The following is an 18224-nucleotide window of genomic DNA, read 5'->3' on the forward strand; positions in this document are numbered from 1 at the left end:
AGGGTTTCCCTTATGTTATGTTGTTCACTTTGGTGTCCTGTTATACTTAGAATTAGATTTGTTACATTCGCCTCACTGCTAATTCTAGACATTAGGACATTAGGTTTCTGCAGAGTTTGTTACTAGGCTATAAGATTACATTATGTTACTACGGGTGTACAATTTAAGATGTTTCGTGTACTTTGCGTTAGCCACGGCTATGTTATACATTTGTTAAGTCCTATTTAAAAGCCTGTTTTACTTCTGCAGAATTATTTATCATGTCAATAAAATTACGCCCCCAAGGCTTGGTGTCTTCCTTCCCCTGATCAGAAAATACAGTTTTGATATTCCTAGAGTACGACTTAATCAAACTAGAAATGCTCTACAAATCAAGGGACCCAGATTGTGGAATGACCTTCCCAACCATGTTAAAGACTGTACCTCTCTCAACCAGTTTAAGATAAAAACGAAGTAAGTAAGTAATTATCAAAAGAAGGCACCAAACCGGGAAGGCTATGTAGCACCATCAAATAAGCAAAATAATCAGAGGGCGCTAAATATCACCAAGGATGCCAATACGAGAACAAAAACGCATAAGGCGAACGATATCAAAAGTATCCGAGTCACCAAGAATTCTATGAGGGACAGGTGACCGCGAGGGGCGGTCGGAAAGCAAGACACATGCTCGTCCTGGAAGTCAGGACATTCAAGAAGGACATGCACGACCGTAAGAGGGACAATGCAACTAGGACAATAAGGAGCAGGGCGGCGCTCCATCAAGTGACCATGGGTTAAGCGAGTATGGCCAATACGCAACCTCGCCAGAGCTGTTTCCCACCGCCGGTTACGGTGGAAGGAGGACGGCCACGAGGAAACACAACATTTAAGAGTACGCAGCTTGTTACCAGTAACAGACAACCAAGAAGCCTGCCAACGGGTAAGGACTGAGGGATGGATAACCGGGTAAAAGTCGGAATACGGAATGCCTTTGCGAGAGATGGGACAAGAGCAGACAGCTTCCTTGGCGGCAGCATCCGCACGCTCATTTAAAGACACACCAATATGGCTGGGAACCCAACAAAACTCAACCGACTTAAATTTACTGTGAACGAGAAACAGCCAATGCTGGATCTCGACAACTACTGGATGAACCGGATTAAAGGACCCGAGAGCCATGAGGGCATTACGAGAGTCAACAACAACCACAAAGGAAGACTGACAACGAGAAAGCAGGAGACGAAGAGCATAGAGAATAGCATAAAGTTCCGAGATAAAAACGAAGCTATACCTAATAAATTCCCTGTAACCTACCTTACCCCTCTATTGTCAACCAATGTCTGTTTTTTTAATGAGCGCTGTTTGTCGACAGAATTGTATTTGTGCTGTTTTTTCAGCTATGTTTTCATTTCTTGTTTTCATCTACTCATTATGCTCAATTAGTATTAAGCTTGTCATTTAAGTTTATCATGCCCGAAACGCTTTGCGTTATAGTGGCTTTAGGCATTGTATGTATATGCACAGAACTCCTAACAAATGCATTTTACTATGCATGTTTACTTAACGGAATGCTCTACCATGTATGTACACCTCAAGTAAATCTTACTATATATATACACACCTTACAAGTACACCTTTTACAAGAACATCTTACAAGTACACCTTACAAGTACAGGTTACAAGAATTTTACAAGTGCACCTTATAAGTATACATTTTACAAGTACACCTTACAAGTGCACTTTACAAGTACACTTTACAAGTACACTTTACAAATACACCTTACAAATACACCTTACAAGTACATGGTTAACATGGACCTAAGAAGCACCTTACTGTATACCACCTCTCTTGACTTAACATTTAAATGCAGCTCTCAAATAAAAATAATATATGTTGCCAACACTCTGAATGGATTAGAGAAAAGTGCATTGATCATTATAATACAAGGACAAATACAGTGTCTAATGAATGCAGCAGATAACTCTTTAGTTCTAAAGTAGGTCAAACAAATAGCAAAATCAACACAAATATATATATTTCATGCAAAAGCATGTTGCACTAACAATTACAAGATTCTAAATATATGATCTCTCATCAACAGTAACTACCTGAGAGCAATACAGGAATTTGATCCAGGCCACTTCTTTAAAAGGTCAGATGTAACACAAACAAGGAACAAAAGTTTTATGCTCAACAAACCACAATGTAGGACAGAAAACAGGAGATGCTTTTTCCATCCAAAATGTTATAAACTGGCAGTACTATCTGCTGAAGATGAATATGCCAAAACACTGTAATTACCTAAGTGTAATTACCTAAGTGTAGTTACAGGATGAGAGCTACGCTCGTGGTGTCCCGTCTTCCCAGCATTCTTTGTCACATAATGCTTTGAAACTGTGTGCAATTACAAATGCAGCTCGATAAAATCATTAGGGACAAATGGGGGGAACCTTTGACAAGCTGCTGACTCTGTCCTCATCATAGCCAATAGTGTGTGGCCCCTTAGGTTAATTTGGGAAAATTAACTAGTATGCTTGTGTGCCATTATTGGAGACAAAATTTGTTGGGTTTATAAAGGCCTGCCTTGTCAAATGAGAGGCTGTTTGCAGAGTAACCTAACCAGTTACTGGCCAGATTCAATGGGCTTAACCTAACTGGCCGACATCATGTTTAGGGTAGTGAGCCATTTTGTAATGCAGAGTAAAATGTGCATCATCCACTGTCCAATGCTGTGACTGTTTTATATATACAGTGGTACCTCCATTTACGAATTTATTCCATTCCCAGAGATGGGTCGTAACTCAAAATGAATTTTCCCATAAGAAATAATGTAAACTGAATTAATCCATTCCACACTCCCAAAAATATTAACTTCAAAATACATTTCATACATAACACACACACATATTTTGTACTATAGTATGTACAAGTTATATCTTACCTTTATTGATGACTTGGTGTATGGAAGACGGTGAAGAAGGGGGAGGGGAGGGATGGGAGGGGAGGAGAGGTGTTACTGTTTGGAAAGAAAGTCCCCTTCCATTATAACATCAGGCAGTGATGACTTCTCTGGGGAACTCACTCACTCTTATGTTTTGCCTGCATACCACTAGGACCTGATTATGGCTCAATGTTTGCTTGTCTTACTAAGAATCTGTCTAAAGACACTTGTTTTTCCCTATTTTTTAACACTTGTCTGTAGTGAGACATCATAGTCATTCAACTAGCTAAACACAGATGCCGAAGAAATATAAGAAAACTCACTTTCGCAAGCAGAGTGGTTGACGGTTGGAACAAGTTAGGTGAGAAGGTGGTGGAGGCCAAGACAATCAGTAATAAGTAATTATCAAAAGAAGGCACCAAACCGGGAAGACTATGTAGCACCATCAAATGCGCAGAATAATCAGAGGGCGCTAAATATCACCAAGGATGCCAATACGAGAACAAAAACGCATAAGGCGAACGATATCAAAAGTATCCGAGTCACCAAGAATTCTATTGAGGGACAGGTGACCGCGAGGGGCAGTCGGAAAGCAAGACACACGCTCGTCCTGGAAGTCAGGACATTCAAGAAGGACATGCACGACCGTAAGAGGGACAATGCAACTAGGACAATAAGGAGCAGGGCGGCGCTCCATCAAGTGACCATGGGTTAAGCGAGTATGACCAATACGCAACCTCGCCAGAGCTGTTTCCCATCGCCGGTTACGGTGGTAGGAGGACGGCCACGAGGAAACACAACATTTAAGAGTACGTAGTTTGTTACCAGTAACAGACGACCAAGAAGCCTGCCAACGGGTAAGGACGGAGGAATGGATAACGGGGTAAAAGTCTGAATATGTAATACCTTTACGAGAGATGGGACAAGAGCGGACAGCTTCCTTGGCGGCAGCATCCGCACGCTCATTTAAAGACACACCAATATTGCTGGGAACCCAACAAAACTCAACTGACTTAAATTTATTGTGAACAAGAAACAGCTAATGCTGGATCTCGACAACTACTGGATGAACCAGATTAAAGGACCCGAGAGCCATGAGGGCACTACGAGAGTCAACAACTACAAAGGAAGACTGACAACGAAAAAGCAGGAGACGTAGAGCATAGAGAATAGCATAAAGCTCCACTGTAAAGATGCTAGTCTCCGGAGGTAAGCGACACATAAGTGCGATCAGGAAAAACAACAGAGTAGCCAACACCGCAGACTTAGACCCATCGGTGAAGACAGAAACGGAGCGGGAGTGAGAAGAAAAGTGCTCAAGGAAAAGGTGTTGTAGAACCGTAGGAGGGGTAAAAGCTTTAGTGATACGGATCAAGGATGTACAAAACCGCGGAAGAGGGACTCTCCACGGGAGCAAAGAAGGAACAACACGAGGAGAAACATTAGAAATACGAACGGAAAGAGAATCCTGTAGGCGAGATAACCGGACAGAAAGAGGGAGGTGGTGAAGAGGAACAGGAACCGCAGGAGGGGTAAAATTTAAAGCACGACAGAGGCGAGAGGAAGGATGTTGTAAGGACCGCGCAAGATAGCGAAGACAGTAGCGATCATGGCGGGCCTGGAGAGACAGGAAGCCAGTGTCAACATACAAGCTAAGGACGGGAGTCGAACGAAAGGCACCAGAACTGAGGCACAACCCAGTATGGTGCAAAGCATCAAGACGGCGAAGAGTAGAAGGAGAAGCAGACGAGTAAGCAGGGCAACCATAATCAAGCCTAGACAGGACGAGAGAGAGGAATGTAAAGCAAGGAGAGTGCGCCTATCTGCCCCCCAAGACGTATGGGACGAGACCCGAAGGAGGGTAAGGGCCTTAGAGCACTCAACACGGAGGTAAGAGATATGGGAAGACCAAGACAAACGAGTGTCAAGGAATAACCCCAAAAGCTTCGCGGAATCTTTCTACTCAAGGGGATGACCATAAAGTGACAAAGAGGGACGAAGAACGACCTGTTTCCGAGTAAAAGTCATGGCACAAGTCTTAGAAGTAGAGAACTTGAAGCCATGATCGGTGGCCCACGACGACACTGCATCAATTGCAAGTTGAAGCCGGCGCTGAAGGAGAGGCGAATCATCACCCTGACATCAAAGGGTAAGATCATCGACATAGAGAGCGTAGAAGACGCCTGAAGGAAGAGAGGAAAGAAGACCATTGAGGGCAACCAGAAAAATAGTGTTCAGAACACTACCCTGAGGCACACCTTCGTATTGCTGAAAAGAGGCAGAGAGAGCGGTACCAAGGCGCACCCGAAAGGAACGACGAGAGAGGAAGCTGCGGAGAAAGAGAGGGAGATGACCACGAAGGCCAAAAGAATGAAGTTGAGATAGAATATGATATCGCCAAGTGGTGTCGTAAGCCTTTTCCAGGTCAAAAAGGACGGCAACAACGGAGGTCTTCGCAGCAAAAGCAGTACAAATATAGACCTCCAAGTTCACCAGGACATCTGTCGTGCTGCGGCACTTGCGGAAACCAAATTGAGAAGGGGAGAGGAGGTGATGGTGTTCCAGGAACCACATCAGACGAATGTTAACCATACGTTCAAAGAGTTTGCAGACACAACTTGTGAGGGCAATAGGGCGAAAGTCCTTAGGGGAAGTACCCAGAGACCCCGGTTTGCGAACAGGGAGGACAACGGCATCGAGCCAGTCCTCAGGGACTGATGACGACTCCCAGATCCGATTATACAGACTCAGTAAATATTGAGACATGCACGGAGGGAGATGGCGAAGCATCTCATAAAGAATACCATCGGAGCCCGCCGCCGTAGAACCGCAGAGGGCCAGGGCAGAACAAAGTTCAAAGAGAAAGAAGGGATCATTATAGGGAAGCTGAAGACGAGTGCAGAAATCTAAAGGACGAGACTCAAGGACAGGTTTACGAAGAAGGAAAGATTGGGGAAGATGAATACCAGAGCTAACAGAAGAAAAGTGGAAACCCAGTTCGGAAGCGACCTACAACGGGTCCGCCACAAGAGTACCACGGAGGTGAAGGACCGGTGAAACATCGGGAACGAACTTACCCGCTATCTTGCGTATACGCTTCCAGATCTGTGGCAGAGGAGTTTCGGACGTAATTGTTGAGACATAAGATGCCCAACATTCACGCTTAGCCGTACGGATGGCCCTATGGGCCACCGCACTTGCTTTCTGAAAGAAAAGAAAAGAATCGGCCGTCTGCCGACGGCGGTGCCTCTTCCAGGCTGCATGCTTACAGCGGACAGCCTGAGCACAATCCGCATTCCACCAGGGAACACACTTCCACGGACCCCGAGAGGAAGAGCGAGGAATAGAGCGGAGGGCAGCGTTGAAGACAGTGTCATGAAAAAGGAGGAAAGCACGAGGGAGAGGCAGAAGAGAGAGGTCAGAGAGAGCAGCACTGAGGGTAAATAGGTTCCAGCTCGCCTTAGCAAACTGCCACCTACGAAAGGAGAGGGAAGGGCGAAAAGAGAAAAAATAAACAAGGATGGGGAAATGGTCACTGCCATGGAGGTCATCAAGAACCTCCCACGTGAAATCTAAGTAAAGAGAAGAAGAGCAGAGAGAAAGATCAAGACAGGAAAGGGTGCGAGTCCGAGAGTCCAAGTGAGTGGGCTCACCAGAATTCAGAAGAGACAGGGAAGAAGAGAGGAGAAACGGCTTAAGAAGGTGACCTCAGGTATTCTTCAGAACATCACCCCAAAGAGAATGACGACAATTGAAATCACCCAGCAGGAGCACAGGCTCCAGCAAGGAGTCTAGGATGTGTTTCAAATCAGGAAGAGAAAGCGGGACACTAGGGGGGGAGATAAATGGAACAAGCTGTGTACCATTTCCCCACAAAGATACGAGCAGCAGAACAATGGAGAGGCAAAGGAAAAAGTAAAGGAACAAAGGGAACATCAGCGCGAATCAAGAGAGCAGAAGAATTAGGAGCCCCAGCAACGGCTGGGGGGGGGAGGGGAGAGAACGGAATAGCCACGAAAACGACCAGGACGAGCACCAAGCATCGGCTCCTGGAGACAGACACAAAGGGGCGAAAACCGCGAAATCAGAAGTTAGAGTTCGAGGAACATGGCGTAATAACCTCGAACGTTTCATTGAAGAATAGACATCGACGAGAAGAGAAAGGACAACAACAGAAAACAAGGAAGAAACAAAGGCGAAAGAGCAACATAGCACGTTAAAGAATATCAGGGTCAGGATCAGGATCAGCAAAGTCAGGGTTAGGGGGCATGGGTAAACTGAGCAAAGACGGAGGGAAGGAAGCGGGAGAACAGACCAGAGGTGGGCGGGCGGAGTCCGGAGGAGGAAGAGGAGGAGACAACAGAGGGGAGCAGTCAAGGACAGCAGCAATAAGAGGGGGAGTAGAAAGAGAGGAGTGCACCTCCGCAAGGGCAGCAACCGAGAGGGAAGCGGGGGCTAAAGAAACCTCCATAGCAGGAACAGGGGGCGCAACCACCGAAATGGGAGGGGAAGGAGCGAGAGAGGCAGAAGTAGGGGCTGAGGAAGAAAGCAAAACCTTCTTACCCGCCGGGGAGGAGGAAGGAGAGGTGCCAGGCTTATGCTTCTGACTTAAAGAGACAGGTGTCCCAGCAACTACGTACTGGGCTACTGGGCAACGGATTCTAGTGTCTCAACAGGAGAAGCTGAATGAGAGCACACATGATGGCCGTTTGGAGAGCGATGGACATCAGCCCGCACCGACAGGCGGTGGGGAGAGTCAAGAGACGGAGGGGAAGGAGGAGGAACGGAGGGAGACGAGGAAGAAGACACAGGAGACAAGACAGACCGGGTAGAAAGAAGGGGAACCAATACACAGAGAACCAGGAGGTGGATTCTTCGGGAGAGAACCCAAAGGAACAGAGGAGGAGGCAGTGGGCGTATCAGGGTCCAAGGCCCGGACACGGTTGTGAGTCTGAGGAAGGTGGGAAGGACGAGGAGAGGAAGAGTGCAACACGCGAGCATAAGAGACATGAGCATAAGGCGGGAGCCGGGGAGCCGGCGAACCTGGCGTCTCGCCTCAGGAAAAGATAAACGCTCCCGGTGCTTCAAGTTGAGGACGGCTGCCTCAAGCTTGTAATGGACACACGCACTTGAGAAGGTAGGATGGGCCTCATCGCAGTTGAGGCAACGAGCCTGGGGAGAAGTGCACTCCGACTTAGAGTGACCTTCACCACCACACAAAGGACAGAGAGAGACAGTCCCGGAGCAGCGGAGGGCACCATGTCCAAACCTCCAGCACTTGTTACAGAGCCGAGGAGAAGGAATGTATTCCTGGACAGAGCACCTGGCACCAGCAAGAATGACAGAGGGTGGAAGGGTCCTACCATCAAAGGTAATCTTCACAACCCGGAGGGGTCGGCGGCGACTACCACGAGGGGGACGAGTAAACGTGTCCACCTGGAGAATAGAATGGCCCTGGGCAGCAAGGATATGTCGAATATCGTCGTGGCAGTCGTGCAGGTCCCGAACACCGGTCGCAACATGGGGCGGGAGCAGAATAGTGCCAACACTGGCATTCAACTGAGCGTTCTTTGAGACCCGAACAGGGGTCTCGCCAAGGCAGGATAAGGCAGCCAAGCGAGAAGCAGCATCCTGAGAAGGAGCAGCAACGATACATGTACCGAGACGAGTGGGGTTGAAAGTAACAGAGGCATCCACGGAATCAACGAGATGTCGATGGAGGGAGAAATCATCAGGAGGCGCAGAATCAAAAGGAAGGAGATCAAAATATTTGGTCCACGAAGCGGGTCCAAACAAGGCTCGATAGGTATCAGAACGGGAAGGAATAGAGCGAGGGCGGCCGTGACGAGGACGGCGATGAGAACCCCCAGAGAGAGAGGGGTTAAAAGGCGCAGTAGTTACAACTAGAGATGGAGCCGCGCCAGGGGACGAGGTAGTCACCACTGGGGGCTTGGGGCTCGACCCAACCACAGAGGAGGGAGGGGAGCCGAGGGGAGGAGTCAGAGAAGCCAAAGGAGGAGCAAGGTCGGGCCCAATGCAGCGGAGGCTACAGAGCCCGGTCTTCCAACACGGACCGACTCGGGGGCTTGGTCGCCCACCCCACGAGCCTGAGAAAGTAAAGGAGAAACAGTAGAACCAGTAAACATCATCGCTACGAGAAAAAATATTCATTCACGAATGTGCCCCCACATCCACCACGGAGCCACAATTAGAGGCAGGACACCCAACAAGAAGCTATCGCAGATCATGCCGGGGCCTCCTAGGGGTGCGTCGTGAGTATACGCCCCACAAACGCCACTTTAAGAACCGACAATCCGTCAAGATCAGGTTCAGTGACGAAAGGGGGATTGACAATAAAAGGTTCCCCTCGCTCTTGACGTTGGGTACTACAGTTCTACGGGTGCAAGAGTATGCCTCCTCAAGCACCCGGGCGTCAAAACAGAAGAAGTCCAAAGGAAATACCAATACAAGCAAAAGGTCGGCAGGAAACGGCAAGCAGATAGGAGAAGAGGGGGGAGAAAAACGAAACAGAAGGAAAAGGAAAAGGTGCTCAGCATAATTGGAGAGGACGGCAGCAGGAGCACAAGGCTAGAAAAGGACAGAGGACTGCCCCAAGGAGCATCACACTCCGGCAGCCGCCCACGAAGCCCCCCTCACGGAAACAACGAGCTGAGCGGGGAGGGGGGAAGACCGTCAGTAGTTTCAAAGCGTTATATGACAAAGATTGCTGGGAAGACGGGACACCACGAGCGTAGCTCTCATCCTGTAACTACACTTAGGTAATTACACTAAGGTAATTACTTTGACAGTCCAGATTAAGGACCTGCCCGAAACGCTGCGCATACTAGTGGCTTTACAAGAATGTAAATACTATGCTATGTATCCTCACAATCCCACTGTACCTTCTTGTATATATATAAATAAAATAAATAAACTATGAATAATCTCTTATTTTTCCTCTTCGGTTGTCCTCACATGTATTTTCTTAGGTTGAACCTTATCTTTGACTTTCTTGGGACCCATGGCATGATATATAATAATTACTTTTATGTTCAAAAAACAAAAAGTACAAAAGCAATTAAATTCTTTACAAAGAATTTAAGCTCGATCATCACTAAGCGGGCAGCTCTGGTAAACTGAAGTGGGGTCCCCGTGCAACCAGGAACCATGTGCTCCGTCGACCCATATGTGTATCAACAAAGTCGCTAGTCTTGGCAAAGGTCGTAAGTTGTGTCAAATTTTTTAATGAAATTGGGATTGTAACTCAAAAAATTCGTAAGTAGAGGCATTCGTAAGTCGAGGTTCCACTGTACACAAGTTCTTTAACCACATGCCCCAATTGTAGTGCCACATGTCCCAGTTGTAGTGCCACATGTTCCAGTCATAGTGCCACATACCCCACTTGTAGTGCCACATGTCCCAGTCCTAGTGCCACATATCCCAGTCGTAGTGCCACATGCCCCAGCCGTAGTGCCACATGTCCCAGTCATAGTGTCATGTACCCCAGTCATAGTGACACGTACCCCAGTCATAGTGCCACATACCCCAGTCATAGTGCCACATGCCCCAGTCAGTGCCACATGCCCCAGTCATAGTGCCACATACCCCCAGTCATGGTACCATGTACCCCAGTCATGGTGCCACATATCCCAGTCATGGTGCCACATGTTCCAGTCATGTTGTGTCAAAATCCTGGTGCCCCCCCCCCCCCAAAAAAAAAAAACAGCGATGAATGTAATGAAACGCCATTTTCTGGGTGGGTCTTGGAGGCTCCCCGGAGCTATCCAGGCTGATATGGATACCCTAACTTTGGCATCAGTCAATGTAGGTGAAGTTCTAGGCCTACTGGGCACAATGAGCTAGAACCTGGCCCCCTCAGAGAGGCACGAGGAGCAATGACCTATAGAAATGCACATGTGATTTTGGAGCATTCTATATCTGACAATGACCAGGACAGGCACCCAGAAAGGCAAGCACCCCAAAACAAACCCCTTAATTCTGATTAAAATGACAGAAATAGACAAACAAGTGGACAGAACACCCTAATTGAAAACGAGCAAACAAGTATGACATCACACGAGCCGCGCCGCATGTCTGCATAGCTCTCCCCTCCCTGGGAAGGGGGAGACCCAGAATTCCCATGCCGGTGATCCACCCTGCAGTTCTGAGGCTGGATATCAAAATATGCAAAAACTGCCAACCGGAAGGAGGGATGGTTGCCGGGAACCTCCAGGACCCACCCAGAAAATGGCGTTTCATTACATTCAACGCTGGTTTTCTGGGGGGAGCCCCTACAGCTCCTCGGAGCTACTTCATCAAAGACAAAAAATAAATAAGGGGACTTACCCAGGAGGTGGTCGGTTCTCCATATCTCAACTCGAAGTTGAGACATGCTGCAGCTGCCGACCCAGAGAGACACAAGCTCGATTAGGCCCAGGAACATTACCAAGGTAGCGTGCAGCCAGGACTTTGTTCAACCACCAAAAACCCCATGCCCGAATTTTAGCCCAGGACATGTTACCAAAGACGACAGCAAGAGCAGCAAATTTACGAACATCATGGGCACAGGGATAGACCGCAGGCTAGACTTAATAACCCTGCAGATGTCCTAAGAGATCCATACCCACGAACAGGGAAGAAGGGAAACTGGATTAACCCAAAGCACATCCGCAGATACAGAAGCCGTGGCGCGCAAATAACGGCGGAGAGTCACAATCAGACAACACACGATGCACCCCCGACCCGACCAACCAAGCATCAACAACCCAAGGACCCCTCCAGAAAGCAGAAGTCTCATTCCTTGTTAGAAAAGAATGAGACTGCTGCAGACGAACAAACCTATCACCAAGACCGAAAGAGCAGAAACCCCTGCGCCGTAGGAGAGCATGAAGCTCCCCAACCCGACCCCCAGAGGCCAATGCCAACATGAAAAGAGCCCTCAAAAAACAATCCTGAATTGAAGGGGGCCACAACAAACTGAGGAGAAGAGAGATAGGAGAGAACTCTATCCAAAGATCAGGACGGCTCAGGCAGCATATGACCAGGCCGGAGGTGAAACAATGCACGAGACAGCTTGCGAAATGGTGCAGAAGTAACATCTATACCGAAAGGGGAAGGGGCAAAGGAAACCCACTCCTTGTAACAGTAAGCCCCCTCTGAGGGTCGGGAAACCCAGGCGGGGTCCAACGGGGGCCCAAGACCCCCAAGTCAGCTCCTCCCCAACCCCAGGAACCTCCACATCAGGCCCTGGGGGCGAGTCATCCTCCAAAGCCCTGGCCCCACAAGAAAAAGCCGGGGCGGCCAAAAAAGCAGGCAGAGAGGGGGCCCACTGGTCAGACCCCAGTGCTACGGCTGGAGGAATCGACTCAAATACCTCCGTCACCTACCCGGAAGGGGACAACCCCCAAAACCGCCCGAGTCTCAAAAACCTCTAAATCCTGCCCCAACCCCGAAGCCCTCAGATGCTTGAGAGCCAGAAGATGGGAAAGGGGGGGGGGGACAGAATGAACCACAGCAGGGGAAGAACGAGGGGGCGCGGACTGAACCAAGACCGAAGCGACCAACACCCCCAAGTCCGGGTCCCTATAAGCAAAGCAGCGGGACAGCCTTGGGGCATCCAGGGAAGCAACCTACCTAGCACGTTGCAGCAACCTAAACCTAGCCTGCAATGCGTGAGCTGCCTGCACCTGAATAATGTCATCAGTAGATTGGGTGAATTGAGTCACAAACAAGCAACAATGCTCACAGGACTCCAGGTCGAAGGTGTCACCGACCCAACAGGCAGCATGACGGAGGCAAAAACTATCATTATCATCCTAAGACATGGGGACAGAGCAACCCTCAAACTCGCACAAGGCGAGAGGGGACCCAGGGGTCCATCCATAGGGCCCTGTGTGCCCCCGCGTGGTTTTCTAGGGCCCTTAGACTGGTATCGCTAAGAGTAAGCCCAGGCAAGGTACTGCTAACCAGTGCCCAATGCTACCAAATAAACTGCTAAAGCTGAATCCCTGGGACGTGTCCACTCACGAGGGCGAAGCAGGGGGTACCACCAAAAACAGAAGGTCAAAACCTAATATAACTGGGGGAAGAGACACCAAGGCAGACCCCCCCCCCCCACAGCAGGCAAAAAGAAACAGGAAAGGAAAAGGAAAGAAAAACCTCGCAAGAGGACAACATACCCATTAGGAACAGAGCCAGCCTGTTATAGGTGAAAACTAGCTGCGCAGAACCCCTCCCCCCCTACCAGTGCAAAAACTACCACTTATCCCAAGGTAAACAAGGGCAGAAACCCCCCAAAACACTCGGAGCATTTAATCGCCGAGCAGCAAAAGACCAACAGAGGTAGACCCCAAGGTAACTCGTGGAAGATAACCCCATACCCCAAGGGCGGTACTTACAGGGCATCAGGGAAGGGAACCCTATGTACTTGCAGCCCGAGTACCTGTGAATATTACTCCCAGCTTGCATGCCTCTGTAAGAGCAGTATTGGACCCAAGGCACAGCACAACACAAAGAGTCTGGAGCTGGAGCCAAACGACCATGCCACAATCACATCAGTCGAAGAACTGCAGGGTGGATTGCCAGCACGGGGGTCTTGGGCTCTGTCTTCCCCCTCCCGGGGAGGGGGGAGTTGCGCAGACATTCGGCACGGCTCGGGTGACATCATGCTCATTTGCTCATTTACATTTGGGGAGTTCTGTCCACTCATTTGTTTATTTTTGTCGTTTTCACCAGAATAGGAGTTTGTTTTGGGGCGATTACCTTTCTGGGTGCCTGTCCCCGGTCGATAGCAGATATAGAATTCTCCAACTCCCATGTGCAATTCTATAGGCCATTGCTCCTCGTGCCTCTGGAAGGGACTAGGTTCTGGATCGTGGTCCCCGGTAGGCCTAGAACTCTATTCACACTGAATGATGTCAAAGTTTAGGGATATACATATCAGCCTGGATAGCTCCGGGGAGCCAAAAGGGCTCCCCCCAGAAAAGCTATCTATCACAGTTTTATCAAGTGATCAATATTTGTGTATAACAGCCTACACAAGAATACATCGACAAACATGACAAACATTCTACGGATCATAATAACAGAATGACATGCACTTTACACTACTAATAAAATGGGCTCCGACAACCACCTGATCTCTCTAATGGTAAGTCACGCGTTTGACATCAATTCCCTACGGCCAAAACATGATGGCCTATTTTCTAACACTAGCAGTTAGGTTCAAGCAATTTAGTACATCATTTGTGTAATGTTGTGACAACGCTAGAGGATGGGCTGCAGATAACACTTATTTTGATGGGAAACTATTATGAAATTTCCTATTGTTTATCACACATATGCTTAAACGTCTGTGTCCATATTAATATATACTGTACAATATGCATTTTTAAGTAACTCGTCCAGATGAAGAATAAATACAAAAATAATATTTATATTAAGTGTGTTTGTCACCTGGTAAAACATCATTTATTATCCATGGAATGCTTCTGAATGTTAAAATATATTGACAAATAAACTATCCACTAAATTCATTTGTCATATTGAGTATACATTAAAAGACAAATATATATTTGATCATCCGTTAAAGATCTTTAGTATATTAAATATGGTAGACCATGCTATATTCCAGTAAGAAGTGATAGGCTGGTCCACAGTCATCTCCACCAGTGATGATGGTCCACAGTCATCTCCGCCAGTGATGATGGTCCACAGTTGTCTCCACCAGTGATGATGGTCCACAGTCATCTCCACCAGTGATGATGGTCCACAGTCATCTCCACCAGTGATGATGGTCCACAGTTGTCTCCGCCAGTGATGATGGTCCACAGTTGTCTCCACCAGTGATGATGGTCCACAGTCATCTCCACCAGTGATGATGGTCCACAGTCATCTCCACCAGTGATGATGGTCCACAGTCATCTCCACCAGTGATGATGGTCCACAGTCGTCTCCACCAGTGATGATGGTCCACAGTTGTCTCCGCCAGTGATGATGGTCCACAGTTGTCTCCACCAGTGATGATGGTCCACAGTCGTCTCTACCAGTGATGATGGTCCACAGTCGTCTCCACCAGTGATGATGGTCCACAGTCATCTCCACCAGTGATGATGGTCCACAGTCATCTCCACCAGTGATGATGGTCCACAGTCATCTCCACCAGTGATGATGGTCCACAGTCGTCTCTACCAGTGATGATGGTCCACAGTCATCTCCACCAGTGATGATGGTCCACAGTCGTCTCTACCAGTGATGATGGGCCACAGTCATCTCCACCAGTGATGATGGTCCACAGTCATCTCCACCAGTGATGATGGTCCACAGTCATCTCCACCAGTGATGATGGTCCACAGTCATCTCCACCAGTGATGATGGTCCACAGTCATCTCCACCAGTGATGATGGTCCACAGTCATCTCCACCAGTGATGATGGTCCACAGTCATCTCCACCAGTGATGATGGTCCAATGTCATCTTGGCAAGTGATGCTGATCTGTCATCTCAAAAAGTGATGCTAGCAAATCGTACTGTATTTCTCCTGACAGAAGCCGTTTTACATGAAAAATAAATAGTTTTAATTGTTAAAATATATTGTCATAGCCTAACTCATGGAGTTTGTTACGTTGAATTTCATAAATTTCTTCTGTAGTGAAAGGGTTAATGGAAAAGTATGTATAGAAGACCAATGTAAGAATGATGATGGCCACCAGCATAATATTGAGTAGATAGTTCTCCCAATTTTCTTGGTGTAGGTTGGTCAGCTGGGCGATGTGTTCGTTCATGGCCACTTCTTGTTGCTGCATGAAAAAAATAAGTCATTTTAATACAATACACCAGCATCAAAATTAGCTATACAGTATGTCAATATAAAACACTAACTATCTCATGAGGTCAAAGCAAAAAATCCATCGTTGAATGTAATAAAACGCCATTTTCTGGGTGAGCCCCAAAGGCTCCCTGGAGCTTATCAGGCTAATGTATGTTATATTAGACCGGGACATTAGCTAAGAAGTTCAGACCTACCAGGGACCAGCGTCAGAACCTGGCCCCTTCAGAGAAGTTTCAAGGAGCAATGGCCCTGGAAAACTCCCCTTGTGGTTGAGGATTTTCCTTATCTGCCTTCGACCGGGGTTAGGCACCCAGATAGGTAGGCATAACAAAACAAACCCCACATGGTAAGAAACTAAAACAAAAAAAAAAACGAACAGAGGTAGAAACTCCCTACAATCCCCAAGGAAACAAGCAAACAAGCAAGTATCACACTTTACTGCTGCACCACTTGTCCATGCAGCCCTCCTTCCCCAAGAGGGGAGGGGAGGGGAGGGGCCCGGACCTCACCGCGCCGGCTGCCTAGCACCAGTTCAGAAGCTAAGCTTCAACCAACACGAAAATAATGCCAACCGGTGGGAAGGAGGGTTGCCAGGGAGCCTCTGAGGCTCACCCAGAAAAAAGCGTTTCATTACATTCAATGCTGGTTTTCTGTGGGGAGCCCCTACGGCTCCCTGGAGCTACATACCCAAAAAAAAGGAATATAGGGACTTACCTGGGAGGCGGCTGCCACAAACTCCTCAATGCAAAGTTGAGACCTGCGACCTAAAGCAACACAAGAATGCCCAGGAGCAGGCACGTTCACCAAATAACGGGTGGCCAGAACCTTGTTCGATCTCCAAAATCCATACACCCAAATACGAGCCCAGGACATGTTACCGAATACGGCAGCCAAAGCTACAAACTTCCGAACGTCATGGGCGCGAGGATAGACCGCAAGCTCGCTAGACTGCAGGCTAGCTAGACTCGGGTCTCCCAGGATGACCTGGGAGACCCGAGCCCTAGAACAGGGAACGAGGGAAACCGGATCAACCCAAAGTGCATCCCAACTACCCCAGCCGAGGCGAGAAGGTAATGGCGAAGAGCCGCAACTGGACACAACACATGATGAACCCCCGGCCGAACCAACCAAGCATCAATGACCCAAGGACCCCTCCGGAAAGCAGCCAACTTGTTCTTCGCCAGAAAAGACAGAGAAGGCTGCAAACGTACAAACCTACCCCCAGGACCAAAAGAGCAGAAACCCCTGCGCCGGAGGAGAGCATGAAGCTCCACTACCCGACCCCCAGAGGCCAATGCCAACAAAAACAAGGCTTTGGAAAAATCATGGACCGAAGGGGCCACCACAAACCGAGGAGAGGAAAGTTAAGAGAGCACCCTGTCCAAGGACCAGGATGGCTCAGACGGCGCATGAGCAGGCTAGAAGTGAAACATAGCAAGAGAAAGCTTACGGAATGGGGCGGATGTGACATCCACCCAGAACGCAAGCTGGAGCGGCTCCACCAGTGCCGCACGATACAAGGCGACAGTATTAGGCATCAAATGACGGTCCTGAAAAAAGGCCAAGAAAGAAAGGACAAGGCAACCTGATCCGAAAGAGAAGACAACTTATGAAGAGCAAGAAAATAGCGAAAAGAACGCCAGGAAACTTCATACTGCCACCAAGACGAAGCTCTCAGGTGGGACACCATCAATGAAGCCACCTGATCACTATAGAAATGGTGATACACCAGCGACAAAAAGACCTAAGGCGAAGAGCAGAGGAAAAGGTTGAACCAGCCCCGTACTGAACTGGTCCGGTATGAGGCTGCTGAAAAAGGCGAAGCTCCCCTGCTGAAAAAGGCGGAGCCATGGAAAACACCCCGGGTTTGGACACCGAGCAAACAGCACAAGAAAAGAGGTACAGGTAACCCCACCTCGATCAGTCCTGCCGAAAGGCATCCACTGCAAATGCCTCGCAGTCGGGGAGGGGCGTCACATAAACTGGGAGACACCGAGACCGCGCCGAAACGAAGAGGTCCACATCTGGAACTCCATACGTCTGGCAGATCCAATGAAACAAGTCGTCATCGACCGTCCATTCCATGGAGAGGGAAATGAAGCGAGACAGGCCATCCACCAGGACGTTGGACACTCCCTGGATATGAACCGCACGGAGAGCCAAACCCCAAGAATCCAGCAGATGAGCCACTCGAAGGGACCAACCCTCAAAGAGGCAAGGACAGAAGAGAACCCCTGCTGTTCAGGCAATGAACCGCAGGAAAACAGTCCGAATGGAGCCGGATAGGCGATCTCTGAGCGACCCGAGCCCTCCGAAGCGCAAATCAGACTGCCGCGAATGCCCGAACCGTGCTGTGAGCTCGACGGAAGGATGGACTCCACCGTCCCTGACCGGCCTGGTGAGCACTGGTCATAAAGCCCCACCGCATTGTTCACGACGATGCCTCCGTGAACACATCGAGTGAAGGTTTGGGAA

General features: G+C 48.6%; 1 protein-coding gene across 1 annotated transcript in view; it reads right to left on the reverse strand.

The window, feature by feature from the left end:
• Window positions 1-1998: 1998 nt before the first annotated feature.
• Window positions 1999-18224, reverse strand: part of LOC123754088 (sodium/mannose cotransporter SLC5A10) — a 233970-nt gene continuing 217744 nt past the window's right edge. Inside the window, exon 15 of the mRNA XM_045736248.2 lies at window positions 1999-15717. Within this exon, the coding sequence (XP_045592204.1) occupies window positions 15502-15717 (216 nt within the window). The 3' untranslated portion in view covers window positions 1999-15501. The remainder of the gene's footprint in view (window positions 15718-18224) is intronic.

The sequence above is a fragment of the Procambarus clarkii genome, chromosome 6 (assembly GCF_040958095.1).
Source record: "Procambarus clarkii isolate CNS0578487 chromosome 6, FALCON_Pclarkii_2.0, whole genome shotgun sequence".
NCBI lineage: Eukaryota > Metazoa > Arthropoda > Malacostraca > Decapoda > Cambaridae > Procambarus > Procambarus clarkii.